Source organism: Cercospora kikuchii, assembly GCF_019650295.1.
Source record: "Cercospora kikuchii DNA, contig_00001, whole genome shotgun sequence".
Lineage (NCBI taxonomy): Eukaryota > Fungi > Ascomycota > Dothideomycetes > Mycosphaerellales > Mycosphaerellaceae > Cercospora > Cercospora kikuchii.
Window position 1 is genome coordinate 386,811 of NW_025408582.1, and position 13,514 is coordinate 400,324.

The window sequence follows — 13,514 nt, forward strand, 5'->3', positions numbered from 1 at the left end:
CAAGGGAGCAGGAGGTTTCGAGGTGATCGTCAATATTCCGGCTGTGAGCCTTTGATTGTGTTGTCGGCTTCTTTCTCATCTAGCATTGTGTTCAAGGTCAATGTTCCGGTGCCAGGCCAAAGACTTTCTTCATACAGTCTGCTTTTCTGTTCTCTCCTTTTTGCAGCTCCTCTTACTGCCAAAGGCGGTACAGAGCAGCTGCAAGATCTCCAAGTCCACTTCGAGCATCATGAAGTGCATGTTTCAAATGTCGGTCATGATTCTCATGACGTGGCATTGCGGCTTTGTATACCACCCTGTCAGATATTTCCTGCTCAAGCACCATCCTCAACACGTCCAAGACAGAGTTCGCACCTTCCACAACATCCACGTAGCCATACGGAACGAGGTCGCGATCGCGGTCACAAATCGGAAAGATCGAGACCGGATGGCTTGCCTTGGCAAATAATGTCTGCTGCAACAAAGGCCGCAGATCGAGGACGAAACGCCATGCGTTCTCGTCTAGTAGTACACGCTTGTAGGATTGCCTGATAGAGCAACGAAACTCATCCTTCCAATCTGGGCAAAGATGAAGAAGGCTGGGGCGATACCGCAAAATTGCCTCTTCTGGATACCGACGCACGACCTCGGTCGGGCCCATGCTCCATCCAAAGATGCGGAATACCATCTCGAAGATCGGATTAAGCTGAAAGCCGCCATCGGTTGCCCGCGGATCCTGTTCAAGGAAGAATTGGCGACGGAGATGCGGAAAGTTCTTGACTACATCCAGACAGTGAGGGTGAGCTAGCTGTACGTGAGCAATTTCAACAGGATCGAGGTGTCCTAGGATCGACCCGAGGACTTCTGGCATTGCGAAGACCTTCGAGGCCGCAGTCTCGGGGTAAGGCACAAGCTTTCCAGACATTGTAGTTGGCTTGGGGTATCGATGTCGAGGCTGTAATTTGTTGGAGTGATCTATGCGAGATTCAGTAGAGCTGTGATGTGTGAAACAATTGTCTGTCCAGAGAAAAACGGTGGGAGTATGTAGTAGTATTTATCGCAATGAGAGAATGGATTTGAGGACGTGGTGGCCTCAGAACTCTCTTGACATTAAACTTCGATACTTGGAAAAAGATCATTGTTGCCTCAGTGGAAACAGCGACCATATTCCTGGCGCTCTTGAAGTGACTGCGCGCGAATGTCTGTCTGGTCAGCAAATGGCGTTGTGGCTCAATGTCAAATGTGAGTAGCTTACACGTATATTTGCCCATAAGGTGTTGCATTCCTCAAAAAGCCAGGTGTTATTCAGTTTAGCTTCTTGCAGCATCGATTGTAGCATCTGATAGCTTTCTTTCCGTTATCATCATACGGTAGCTGCGTGCCAATCAGTTTCGACCCTTTGCACATTCCGCACAGATGCACTTACACATTTTCCCATCTTGCAATACTCGCCATTTTTCGTATCGCATGATTGGCCTCCTTTGACCTCGGGAAGCTTGGCTTTCGCGTTGCAATGGTGTGCGTCGATGCATTACTGATGTATGGTCAGCATCCTATTCAGTGCGGGGCCAAGGTGGAAAGATGTAAATGCTTGCCTGATACAACACGTCCGCGGACTTATCAGCGCTGCAAACTTCTATGAGACGGCAGTGCTCCTTGGCATTTCCTTTTGCGCGTCCACCACCTTTTGCATTCTCTAGGTCGTTAGGAGAGCCCTCTCCCTCGGTTGCAACTGCGTTCTCGCCTGCTGGTGCGTTCTTTGGCGCATGAGCTTTATTTTGTGCCATGGCAAGTGCCGACAGAAGAGCCAGGAGAGCGAAGAGGCGCATATCGAATACTGATTGGTCGAAGTATAAGGCTGATGGTAGTCGGATACTGGATACTTGCGACTGTGCAATGTTTTAGTAATGAAGGACAGCATTGGAGTATCGTTCTTATAGCACCAGGCCTACCACATGAGCTGGAAGCACCGCCTGCACACACACGGTTGAGAGACATGGCGTCCTTCTCTTCTGATCCGCGTTCTGGGCAGTGTTGCAACAGAGTACAGGAACACTGCTTGTTCGAAGAGATGAAATTAGGCTCGTTGAAGCCGAACTCAGCTCGATTGAGCTTGGTAGCTGTCCGATCTGCGGCTGGAAGACAGTGCCTCCTGCCTTCTATGCCGCGATTGTATCATGCCGATCATGAATAAAAGAGCATAGCCCGTTGAAAGGCTTAAGCCCAGAGCCCTAAGGGCCGCATCCTGTCGGCCGAGATTTATTTGGCTATTAGACTTCCCGTGTCTGTATGGAGTTGGGGCTTGGCTCCGATAGATCTGAGTTCGAGCTGCGCGGGACGGTAAACGACGGGCGGAGGACAATCTTCTCGATTCTTTCCGTGCATCGAAATGCAAACGGTCAAGATTGCACGCCAATGTGTCGACCAATGTCCTCTTCGGGAAATGTAGCCCTTCACACGTGTCCTTGTAACGAGGGACGAGAACGGCATCCGGCGGGAAGTGGTCGGGCAGCAGAGTATGAATCCTGCATGCTCAATCAACAACGAATGCTGTGACCTGTTTCGGGCTACTGACCGTCCAGTGCTCTCCTTGGCATCTGTAAGCACTCATGCATATCGGACCTAAGGTCTGCGGCGATACCACTCACGTGAAAGGGCTGCGAGCAAAGATGAAGCGGAGGACTGAAAGTCATGATCACCCGGAATGAACTCTATCAGATGCATGTTCGTGGGTGGTTCCGAGAACTGTCGGTCTGTGTTCGTAACGTTTCCCTCTGCATAGACCAGAATCCTCAACAAGCTGGAAGCGGCAGTGCTTCGTTCGCATCTTTTGCAAAATCTTTGCCAGCATCTGACACCTACTCTATCCTCATCCTCTCTAGGTACAATTGAATGAGCTCATAACGCGGTGCTCAAGATGGTACGATCGTCCGGAAATGCTCTGGATTTTGGGGAACTTTTACGGCAACAAAGGAGGAGGCGGCGCTCAGGATCGGATGGTCGCAGCGGAGGAGGAGAGGCCGCCACATAGGAAGCAGCGTCCTCAGGAAATGCAAACCAGTGTACATATGTTGACCGGTGCTGGCGATAGCAAAGGGCAACGAGATCTCAACGTGAAGTGAAGTTCAAGAGCACGTGACACCGCGCCGATCCTGCCACGTCTTCTTGACAAAATTTATGCCGCACCAAACAACACCCAACAATTCCACCATGTAACCACAACACCATCTCGCCTCTTCACCATGTCGGCCCTCTACAATAATGCCCTTCGCCAGTCCAAATCTCTTCGTTCCAACCTAGACACTCTCGCCTCCAACTCGGCACCCAACTCCGCTGCGCTCCAAGGCCAGATCACAACACTCCTCACCAGCTTCACGCGGACATTGGACGACTACCAGAAATCCCTTGATAGCGAGCTCATTCCGGAGAAGGCCGAGAAGGGCCGCGAACGAATCGCAAACTTCCGCTCCGATCTCCTCGACTTCAAGGCTCGATTTGCAGAGCTCAAAGCAGAGCGCGAGCAGCAACAACATGTCGAGCAGAGATCAGAGCTGTTTGGTCGACGAGGGTATACTGGCGGAGGAAGCGAAACACCAGAGAACCCATACTCAGACAAGAACGTCGCTGCCAATGCGATGACCGGGAGAGGGGAGAACGTCAATCCCTTGTTTCGAACGAACAACCCGAATTTCGTGCCTGGACAGCAAGGCAACAGTTACAGCTCCTACCAAAGTCCGTACGGATTAGGTGCGAACCAGGGGCGAGAAGAGCATGCATTGAGAGAAAACAACTTTTTCGGGACGGCCAATGCGACGCTGGACGAGTATCTGGAACGCGGAAGGGCTGTCCTCGGCGACTTGGGAGACCAAAGAGAGATGTTGAAGGGTACGCAAAGGAAACTGTATGACATTGGGACGACGCTCGGCATCAGCGGCGACACCATTCGTATGGTGAGCCGGAGAGCCAAGCAAGACAAATGGATCTTCTGGGGAGGAGTGGTCATCTTCATCATCTTCGTCTACTTTGTCTTGAAGTGGTTCAGGTGAGGAGCACATCAGCATTGGCACCTTAGGGTAGGCGCCTGAGCTACTTGACATGGATTTAGCGAGGCGTTCGGGAGCAACTGGCGAGGGATCGCCTTTCAGACATGGCTGGTACACAGCACAGCTGACACGATTATCAACGAGCGAGCGATTTTACTTCTCACAGGTCTCACCGTTACTTCCTTGATCCCTGACACAATACTGTCTCTCCTTAACAGCATCCAATTAAGCATATGCGTTCGCCTCCCTCCCCATGAGGCGCGACGTCTACCGAGGATGCAAGATGGACGAAGTTGCTTTCCTTCTTATTCAGCTCCGCTGGCTTTTGTCATCTGGCTGTGGCTTTATTCCTGAGGATACATACGATAATTCTCCCACACTATTGATGTGTGTTCAAACGATCGACACGAACAGCAATGGCACGTTCTCATTGGCTCAACGCAATTTTCTGGCGCGTCTTCGTTGATCCCGTAACCAAGGAAGCCTTAGTGTGACCGGCGAGCGAACAGTAAGTCTGTCCTTCAAGGGCAAAGACAGCGAAATCTGTAGTTTTGCGTCAGCCCGTTCCTAACGAAGTGAGTGCGTTGCTCCTGTTGCCTGTGGAGCCTCTTCGTAATTCTGAAAGCTTGGTGCTATCAGCTTTCGAAGCCGCGAATAATTGATATTACAATGGGCAGAGATATTCTCCAGTTTGCATCTTTGCTTAGAAATAAGCTTAGCCTTATTAAGCTCAGAAACATCCGGCTTAATAGTTCTTGCGAAAGCCTATTTCAAGTTTGAGATCTAGCCTCAGCCATCGACCACAGCTCTGACGCGTCCTGGAGCCCAATCACACCTTCTCTTTCTCAAAAGCACACCAACAAACATTTCTGCTCACCGCTACCTCGACGAAATCGCTGACCTTGAGCTCGAGAAGCTCGAAACAGTCACCATGGATCGAGAACCTCTCAAGAAATCCCTCCTCATTGGGATCAACTACACTGGCAGCCAACATGAACTTCGAGGCTGCCACAGCGACATCGAGAACATGGCTGAGTTCCTCTCATATCGTGGCTATCGGAAAGAAAACCAGGTAGTCCTCCGCGATGACCATTCCGGACCCGCATACCCTTCTCATGCCAACATGCTCCGCGCACTGAACTGGCTTGTCTCCACACCAGGCACAACAAACTTCCTGCATTACTCCGGACACGGCGGACAAGAACCCGATGACAATCGAACGACAGGCTATGACGACACAATTTGTCCTGTGGATTTTGAGCGCGCAGGCCAAATCAACAGCACTCTACTCCATCAAATCCTCGTCTCCGCTTTACCTCCGAACAGCACATTATTCATCATACTCGATTGCTGCCACTCTGGCTCCGCAGTCGAGCTGCCATATGTGTACCGCACCGATGACGAAGGCAACATCTCCGTCATGAACAACATCAAAGCTGGAGTGAATTTAGTCATGGAAGCAAATGCTTTGTTGAATGGAGATTATGGTCTCAACAGCGTCGCAGCAGCAAAACACATGCTCGGTGATGCCAACAGCTTTTTCCAAGGCTTCAAACATTCGCATCATCATGGGTCTCCGGGATTGGAAGCTGATACGACGGGACGGGATTGGAGTCGGGAGAATAAGTTCGTGACGATGTATTCGGGGTGTAGAGATGAGGAGACGAGTGCGGTGAGTATGATTGTTTTCTTCTACCTTTCTGCTTCGTAGAGCTGCTTTGGACGTTCATTTGGCTGACTGTGAGAACTAGGATGCCTACATCGCTGGGAGAAATTGCGGCGCGATGACTTGGGCGTTTCTGGAGACAATGAAGCGCAATCCGAATCCGTCGTACATTGAGACTCTGCAGGAGACAAGGAGAGAGCTGAGAGGAAGCAATTATAAGCAAGTGCCTCAGCTTTCGGTCGGCGTGCAGATTGAGCTGAATCAGCCGCTCAGGCTGTGAGCTGAGAACATCATGCCCATGTTGAATTTCAATGACCAGGCCGGGCATGGACAGCATCCACAGTCATCGGCAGGAGATGTCTTGGTCGAGGATAGGATAGCTTGCAAACAACTGCTCGCATCTCCTGACCTCAGCAACCGCCCGAGCTCCTCGGCGGTGGCAAATTAGTCGTCCTGTTCCGGCATATACGGCTTTGTTGTAGACTCTTTAAGCAGACCAGAGGACCTGCAGTTTTTACCGAATTCTCTTCAGACAGGCACTGTTGAACAGCCTTGGTGTATTGCTGCTCTCTAAAGTCGGAGTTGGTAGCACGGTGTCCTACAGATTCGCGCTGAATCCGAGCCGGAAAAGGTTTGAGCAAGCGGTGACATGAAATCTTCTTTCACTCCTGACTTTGGCCAATCGTCCATTGCATACAGTCCTCACTCCTCGTCCCTCCTGTCTTCCAGAATTCACTATTGGAATCTGGTTTGACAGTTTGGCCTGTAGGTGCGCATCAAGTCAGCCTCGCTACTCCTCTGCACAAGGTGGCACCAAATCGTCGATACCATCGAAGACTTACAATCGTTCAGGACTTTCAAGAAGTGATCAGTACACCACTTCGACTTATCTTTTCTGAAATCAACAGACTGCGCTGCTCCAGGAGAACAAGCATCAGCACGGAATTTGGCTTCAAGATAGAGACTCTTCTCCTTCTCACTTGCAGCAACGTCGAAGCTGTATTGTCCCTGGCCGCCTGTTGGAATGATTGTCAGTTTCAGGTGGGCCTTTAGATGTGTACTTGGCACCTACCTGAGAATAAATTCGGATACGCTGACACCGTGGCTCCAGCGGGAAGCTGAGTTGCTGTCCAAGACTGCTTCGAAGCTGTGCTACAGAAGGAGCTGATCTTCTCCTCGACATCCTCGAGACGGAATGCAGTGCCTCCGTTGTGGCATGTTGGAGAGGCCAGCACGGGTGGAGCTTGAGTTAAAGTCGCGGTGACGGAAGCTTTGGTGATCGTAGGCGCGGAGCCTCTCACGGTAACGAGCACGGGAAGATTGATCACCCTCTGTAGGTATTCGGTAAGAAACGCCACATCCTCGGACTCAAGCGTCGGGGCAATAGAATTCGGTGGCCCTGGTGTTGCGATGATGGGAGGCTGGAAGGTAGATGTTGTTGAGGATGTCACAGGTGCTGTAGGATTATCTCCATGGATGATGGACTGCATCGGAGCTGGTAGTACCTGTAAGCTGCCTTGTAGGGTCACTCCGGCTTTGAACAGGCCCACGATCGATAATACAGCGGCACTGCCCATCATGGTGTTAAAAGCTTGCTCAGAGCGAAGGTATTCTGGTAGTAGGCCCAGCATATCAGTTGACGGAAGGGCGAATGTTGTCTCATCGATCAAAGTTCTCAGCTCTGTTTCGAACTCTGCGCTAGCAGTTTCGGGCAGTGCACAAGCTAAAGTGGCTCTTCTTGATATTTGTCTTCGAGACTTCGTACAGAACTTGTTCGCAGTATCCACGATTCGGTCCCGTAGTGAAGTCGTGAAGAAAAATTCGTAATTCGCTGAAGTCGCTGTGGCTGGAGGGATGCTGACACTGATATGCGCCTCAGTGCTCATTGTTGTAACGATAGGTTCTGCAGCTTGGTCGATCTTGGTGGTTCGGGTGATTGTGATTGGTATTTGATCCATTGTTGGTTGAGGGTGCACACCAGCCAGGCAGGTGGTGGAAGACGTGAAGATGGTGGAGCATTGCGGTACTATGGCCTTCAAAGGTACCAAGCCTGGAGCCAGTGTTTTCTGGGGCGGCGGACTGTTCTCTCGCTTTCGCAGAGTGTGAACTCCAATGTTGCATGTCGTCGTCAAAGGAACAGTGGTCATAAAGCAAGTAGGTATTACTGCTTTGAGCGGTGGCCCGGGCAGCGACAGGGTAACTTTGCCCGAGGAAGTGATAGTGTTGGAGGGTAATGGGGCTAGGTCAATAGCGTTGGCGCAACTTGCGATCATTGTAACAACAAGTACAAGTAATGCCATGATTGGTGTTGTGGCGAGAGAAAGACAGTTGCGTCCGTTGTTGCATTGCAGTAGATCTTACAACCATTATATCTACAGCGCTGGGCCGAGAAACATGCCAAAGAACTTGTTGCCTGTTAGGGCGGCATAGCCGCAAATGTGGAGACCCTAGCAGCGTGGATGAGAAGCGCTTCTTGATGGCGGCGTAAGTAAAGAAGGGTTGCATGCATGCCAATCAACAACAACCGCTTTCAATCCATCAAGTCCGACGTTGTTGGTCTCCACTGCAGTATGCGGACCAGCAAAGGACATCTGTAGCATGGGGTTGTTGGTCTCCCTTAAGCGCTTGCCAAGGCCGGCCATATGTCTGCAGGCATGCGGCGCAGGTCTCAAAGATGGCGCTTCGAAAGTCGCAAGCGAATGGTAATGCGTCCCGATTTGGATATAGTAGCAATGTAGCTGTGCCTCGTCCCTATAATAGTATGCTCCGTTCTCTTAGTGTTGGTACAGTTCGGTGGAACAGCGGCACTGGTTTCGGCGCCTGTTGAAATGCCATTATTGCTGCGATTGACCAGAATAGATTCGTGAGATCCCGAGGTGAGTTGCAACACTGAGATGTATAAGAAGAACAGAGGACTCAGAGTCACAGCTTTAGACATCACCATCAATTTCGACAAAATGAAACAGTCGAGGCAATTACTGCTTTCTCTTGCGCCTGCTTTTCTCTTCACACAACATATACGGGCAGCACCATCGCTCGACGATACTTTCCGCGTCGCTACAGGAAATATAAAGGGAACTTGCGACAAATACCGGAGAGTGGGAGGCAATGGCCTGCTTGATGATATGTTCGAGGAAATGCAGCAGTTCAGCTCAAAGGCAGTCGAGGAGCTGAAACAGGAACCAAAGTCCTCCAGCGATGAGGTTCAAAAACTTCTCCGAGCCTTCTTCGCGGTTAATTTGAATGACAACGGCGACGATGAAGGTCGAAAAGATCTTGATCTAGCCAAGGTTAACCAGATCCAAAGTTTGCATCCCCAGAGTTATCTGCGGTCACCCGAGCTAATAGTGTGACGCAGAGTGGTTCAAAGATGTCGACGATGAAATAAACCAGAATATTGTTCCGGACGAGCGGAACTTCCTGTATTGCGACAGCACGTTCATGGAGTATCATGCCATGACCCACAAGCCAGCACTCGATGGAGATGGGAAACCCAAGCTGCGTAACGACCAGCAGATCACAATTCAAGAATACTTGTCTCCTGCTCCAACAAAGAAAGGACAAAAGCCAAAGCTGATAGGTGCGTCGCCGTCGCCCGTGGCCTAAGTTCCCAAGCTAATATTGTCGACCAGATCCGAATCAAGTATGACTTTATCGAGACTTCTGACTTGAATGCGACGCTGACTTCTGTTCAGTCCTGGCCATTTTATCTCTCGCCGCTACCCGGACTGGGGGGTTACCTCGAGTTGCAAAAGTCCGCTTACAAGACACTGTTTCCGAACGATCCTCAGGGGGGTGGTCCCACATATTGTGCCCAGAAGGATTACTTAGGCTGGACTCTCCATGATGGTGTTGAATACCGACAGGGCACAGCCCCCAAGACTGGATACGCATGGGGCGGCTCTATAGTCGTTCTGTGTCCCGCTCTGTTCGAAAGCAAAGCTGCACTTGACAAGGTCGACCTCACCGAACAGAAGGTCGGTACTCAGCTGGACACCTTGTCAACAAAGGCATTGACTTGGTACCACGAGATGTTTCACATTGCATTTCCGGACATGAGTAAGCACTTCCGTGTTGACTATTTGCGGAAAATGCTGACCTGGTCCACAGTGGTGGGCAATGCGAGGGTCGAACAGGCCCCAGACGCGAGAAGACGCGTTGCCATGAAAGAACGGCGCAAAGAAAACGGTGTTACGGTCCAGAAACCAAGTCCCAGGTATGATCACACAACTTGCCAAATGATGACGATGATATGCTCATACCGACACAGCTGGCCTCAAGAAAAGAAGGGTTGGGTGGAGCGAGCCACCAACACCGATGGCGGTATAGACTGTATGTACCTCGGTCTGTGGGATGCTGCCGCACCTCTCGAGCCGCTCGAAAATCAGGCCAGTGTCAAGAACCCAGAAAGCTATGCGTGGTTCGGGCTGGCTCTCTACCTTACAACGGAAGGCCCAGCACACCAAGACTGGTCCACGGGCGCCGCACGTGAGAAAGCTGCGCCGCCAGAGCGAGTGACCGTCACCATTCCGGGCAAGGTTCCGAGGCACGCAGCAACCGCACTACCTGCAATGACGCTGCAGGGAGCAGGCATATCCTCAAAATTTTATGCTTGAGAATGTTCAAACTCTCCAGGGAAACGCAAGAATATCGAGGCTCCAGTATTCCAATCGATCGTGTATCTCACTCGTACGCTACGCGAATGGACCAGAGGTGAAGATGCCGCGCTCTGATTCTATCCCGAGCAGTCCAAAGGGCGCTAGGATTTCCTCTTCCAATACTGCGCCTAGACCAAGTTGCCACGTTTCCCCATTCTTCACAGCTTGCAGTAAAGCTTCTGGTTTCTCAGCGCTGTCCCAAAAGACGATCAACCTAGCAGCCACGGCTGATGTTTCCTTGTACGATCGCAGGCCATGAATCCAATAAATGTAGAATAAACCATTTCGAAGCGGCAGAGGTGGATTGCGCTCACGCCACTGCGGATCGATATGCATATCTTTCTCAAAAGCTCTTCGCTGCTCATAGGACATGTCGGATCTGAAATACAGCGTACGAAGTTCGCTATACCCACTGCGGAATGGTTCTTGTCTTCTGCGTGCTTTAGGAAGGATGCAAAATTCTGTCGAAGATCCTAGGAGGCATCCAGGCACTAGCTCTTCAAGACAGCGTGCCAAATTGACGGCATATGTGCCTTGGCAATACGCCTTGTAGACGTCCTTGCTTGGCCATTCTGCACGAACACTTAGCAGGATCGATCGTCAAGGCGAGCTTCAGTACTTACGATGGACAAGCCACAACTTTGTAGGACTTTCTTCCGTGACTCCCCAAAACGTGGCGAATCGGCCGTCGGTTGCGCTGGGTCTATCGGTTTCAACGAACTCGTCAGGCGCCCAGATCAAGTCTCGGAGCCTGAGCATCTCTGAGTCATCGAGTTTCCTGAGTGGGCAACAAGTCAAGCTCGTCAATACTTTCACGCTCGTGTGGCCCGGTGGATCAGCCAAAGGCCATGTATCAGATGCTTTCTGTCCAGAGTCATTGCCGGGAGCGGGCAACAACGGCGAAGGCGACTCAAATATGTCGTGGATGTACGGAGCAGCGCTGCGCGCGAAGCTGCGGCACACGAGGCGTACATTTCGAATATCTGACATCTCTCCACGCAGCTCGTGAACAATGAGGCCAATCAACTCAGCAGGCAGATGGAAGCGGCGGCCATTGGCTTCCAGGTCCATCGTGTGTAATTGTTGAACAGAAAACTCGTAAAGGTGTCCCGAAGTGGCGCGTCTGAAAGTGGCGGATCATTTGTGGTAAGAAGAGAGTGGTCAGAAAACGTTGGCGACCAAGGACGTGAAGTTGATGTAGCAGTGAGGCACAGCAGGCGCTTAATCCACGAATGGCTTGAGAGCAGTAGCCAAGACTTTTCACTATAGCACGTGATCGATCATGCCTTTAGAATGGTTTTCACACTACTGATGTGAACTGCTTCCTTCACCTGGGGTGCTTAGCTTCGTGTCGCAAATTGACCGTGGCATACAAAATCTCTCGAACCGGGAAAGGATTGACATTCTACTGTGTTGTAGGTGAGTGAATCCGGTTTCTTGGCATTCGATCTGTTGACATTCGTGTTGGCAGTCAGCTGTCCTCTCGTTGGAGGCCGAGAGTGATCGCCTGTCTCACGTAGTAATTCTTTGCCCGCTCGGCCAGAATGAAATCCTGTATCGCTTGGGAAGGGCCGATGTTCTGACGTTGCTGGCCACATGCTCTTTTCGGCATCTTCAAAGCTGGTGGTGACGCTTGTGTTGCTGTGCTCGTGTTGGGTACTGAAGCCGCTGTGAGCTTGTTGCTGGTAAGTCTCGTTGACAAATGCACGCGAACAGTGCCTCTGGTGTTCGATAGTTCGGAAGTTCGCAACGCTGAGTCTTCTCCACACAATTTGGCTCGGAGCTGACAAAGGTCTTGCGGGGAAGCCCCATCCGGATGTTGGAGGATGATTAGTGATAGAAGTGCTCGCAACCTCAACTTTCGTGCGCAAGAGGATCAGCCTGCAACGGATAAGATGGAAGCATCGCTGATCAGCCTCGGCATGAGAAGCGTTGCCTTCAATCTTACTCCCAACTACACTTCTGCTTCGTAGCTGCTTTCCAAACATCCAGAAGAGTATACTGCTTCAGATTTATCAGCTATCGAAGCTCTGAAAACTTGAGGTGTTGAACATTATGAGCGGAGCCGGCGCGGGACACGAATCAAAGCCCAAGGACGTCTCGTGGACGACACGGGATCTTCTGTTGTTTGCGCACAGTATTGGTGCTACAGTTGATGAGCTGCATTTGATTTATGTGAGTTCAACCAGTCATACTGCTCTCACGAAGAAGGTGTGATGGCGCTAACTGCCCACAAGGAAGTGCATCCCAACTTCACAGCCTTCCCAACCTTTCCCATCGTGCTCCCGTTCAAAGGAACAGCCCACGATGTAGTCGATTTCTACGCCGCTCAGAACAGCGGTCGCCCCAAGATTCCAGGCGTTCCGGACCTCGATTTCAAACGTGTAATTGATGGGGAGCGCCACATGACATTCTTCAAACCTCTGCCTAAAACATCAGATGGCAAAAAATTCCAAATTCGCTCCAAGACACTCGGCGTCTACGATAAAGGCAAAGTCGGCTCCGTCCTGGAATCGCAAGATGATCTCGTAGATGCCGAAACGGGAGAAGTCTACACTCGGGTCCGTGGATCAGCTTTCTTCATCGGCCAAGGTGAATGGGGTGGGCCATCAGGTCCCAAGAGTCAGAGTTATCCTCCTCCAGAAGGAAGATCCGAGACAGCGTCGTATGAGTCCATCGTTGCACCTGAGCAAGCGCATCTTTATCGATTGAATGGAGACTACAACCCGCTTCATGCAACTCCGGAGCCTGGCAAAGCTATGGGCTTCGGCGGGGCTATCATGCATGGACTTTACAGCTTCAATGTCGCAGCTCTTGTCCTCTTGAAGGTCTTGGGTGGTAGTGATCCGAAGAATTTGAAGGAGTTTGCGGCGAGGTTTGCGAGTCCGGTCAAGGCTGGGTAGGTTCTCATCGTCGTCTCTGCCGTGAAGACGCACTTCTGCTAACGCACACTGACAGAGATACACTTGTGACCAAGATTTGGGCGCTCGGCGATGTGGACTCCGATGGCTTCCAGAGCATCCGCTTCGTCACTCAGGTGAAGGGTGGGAAAGTATGCCTCAGCAATGGTCGTGCGAAGATGAAGGTAGTTGACCGAGTCAAGGTGGCGAATGCTTCTGCCAAATTGTAGTCGAAGACGCAACGAAGGATTGCTTTTGACTATGAATA

At 51.1% G+C, this 13,514-nt stretch overlaps 7 protein-coding genes across 8 annotated transcripts; 4 read left to right on the forward strand and 3 right to left on the reverse strand.

Moving 5' to 3' along the window:
- Positions 1-243: 243 nt before the first annotated feature.
- CKM354_000010800 (uncharacterized protein) lies at positions 244-904 on the reverse strand (the record flags this gene model as incomplete). Its single annotated transcript, XM_044795190.1, has 2 exons — positions 244-296; positions 355-904. 2 exons carry the CDS (start codon positions 902-904, stop codon positions 244-246), a joined length of 603 nt encoding a protein of 200 aa, XP_044651125.1.
- Positions 905-3,221: 2,317 nt separating this feature from the next.
- On the forward strand, positions 3,222-4,025 carry CKM354_000010900 (uncharacterized protein; the record flags this gene model as incomplete). The annotated part of the gene is made up of 1 exon (XM_044795191.1): positions 3,222-4,025. One exon carries the CDS (start codon positions 3,222-3,224, stop codon positions 4,023-4,025), a length of 804 nt encoding a protein of 267 aa, XP_044651126.1.
- A 928-nt stretch (positions 4,026-4,953) lies between these two features.
- CKM354_000011000 (uncharacterized protein) lies at positions 4,954-5,968 on the forward strand (the record flags this gene model as incomplete). The annotated part of the gene is made up of 2 exons (XM_044795192.1): positions 4,954-5,694; positions 5,774-5,968. 2 exons carry the CDS (start codon positions 4,954-4,956, stop codon positions 5,966-5,968), a joined length of 936 nt encoding a protein of 311 aa, XP_044651127.1.
- Positions 5,969-6,350: 382 nt separating this feature from the next.
- On the reverse strand, positions 6,351-7,988 carry CKM354_000011100 (uncharacterized protein; the record flags this gene model as incomplete). Of its 2 annotated transcripts, none has more annotated exons than XM_044795193.1 (3): positions 6,351-6,451; positions 6,531-6,704; positions 6,761-7,988. In XM_044795193.1, the coding sequence occupies 3 exons, from the start codon at positions 7,986-7,988 to the stop codon at positions 6,351-6,353; spliced, it is 1,503 nt and encodes a 500-aa protein (XP_044651128.1). The 2 variants fall into 2 exon arrangements, with proteins under 2 accessions (XP_044651128.1, XP_044651129.1); XM_044795194.1 differs by having other exon boundaries at positions 6,761-7,268.
- Positions 7,989-8,582: 594 nt separating this feature from the next.
- On the forward strand, positions 8,583-10,304 carry CKM354_000011200 (uncharacterized protein; the record flags this gene model as incomplete). The annotated part of the gene is made up of 6 exons (XM_044795195.1): positions 8,583-8,994; positions 9,047-9,268; positions 9,321-9,331; positions 9,384-9,747; positions 9,799-9,904; positions 9,959-10,304. 6 exons carry the CDS (start codon positions 8,583-8,585, stop codon positions 10,302-10,304), a joined length of 1,461 nt encoding a protein of 486 aa, XP_044651130.1.
- Positions 10,305-10,382: 78 nt separating this feature from the next.
- On the reverse strand, positions 10,383-11,417 carry CKM354_000011300 (uncharacterized protein; the record flags this gene model as incomplete). Its single annotated transcript, XM_044795196.1, has 2 exons — positions 10,383-10,918; positions 10,970-11,417. 2 exons carry the CDS (start codon positions 11,415-11,417, stop codon positions 10,383-10,385), a joined length of 984 nt encoding a protein of 327 aa, XP_044651131.1.
- A 984-nt stretch (positions 11,418-12,401) lies between these two features.
- CKM354_000011400 (uncharacterized protein) lies at positions 12,402-13,476 on the forward strand (the record flags this gene model as incomplete). Its single annotated transcript, XM_044795197.1, has 3 exons — positions 12,402-12,521; positions 12,584-13,245; positions 13,305-13,476. 3 exons carry the CDS (start codon positions 12,402-12,404, stop codon positions 13,474-13,476), a joined length of 954 nt encoding a protein of 317 aa, XP_044651132.1.
- Between the last annotated feature and the right edge of the window lie 38 nt (positions 13,477-13,514).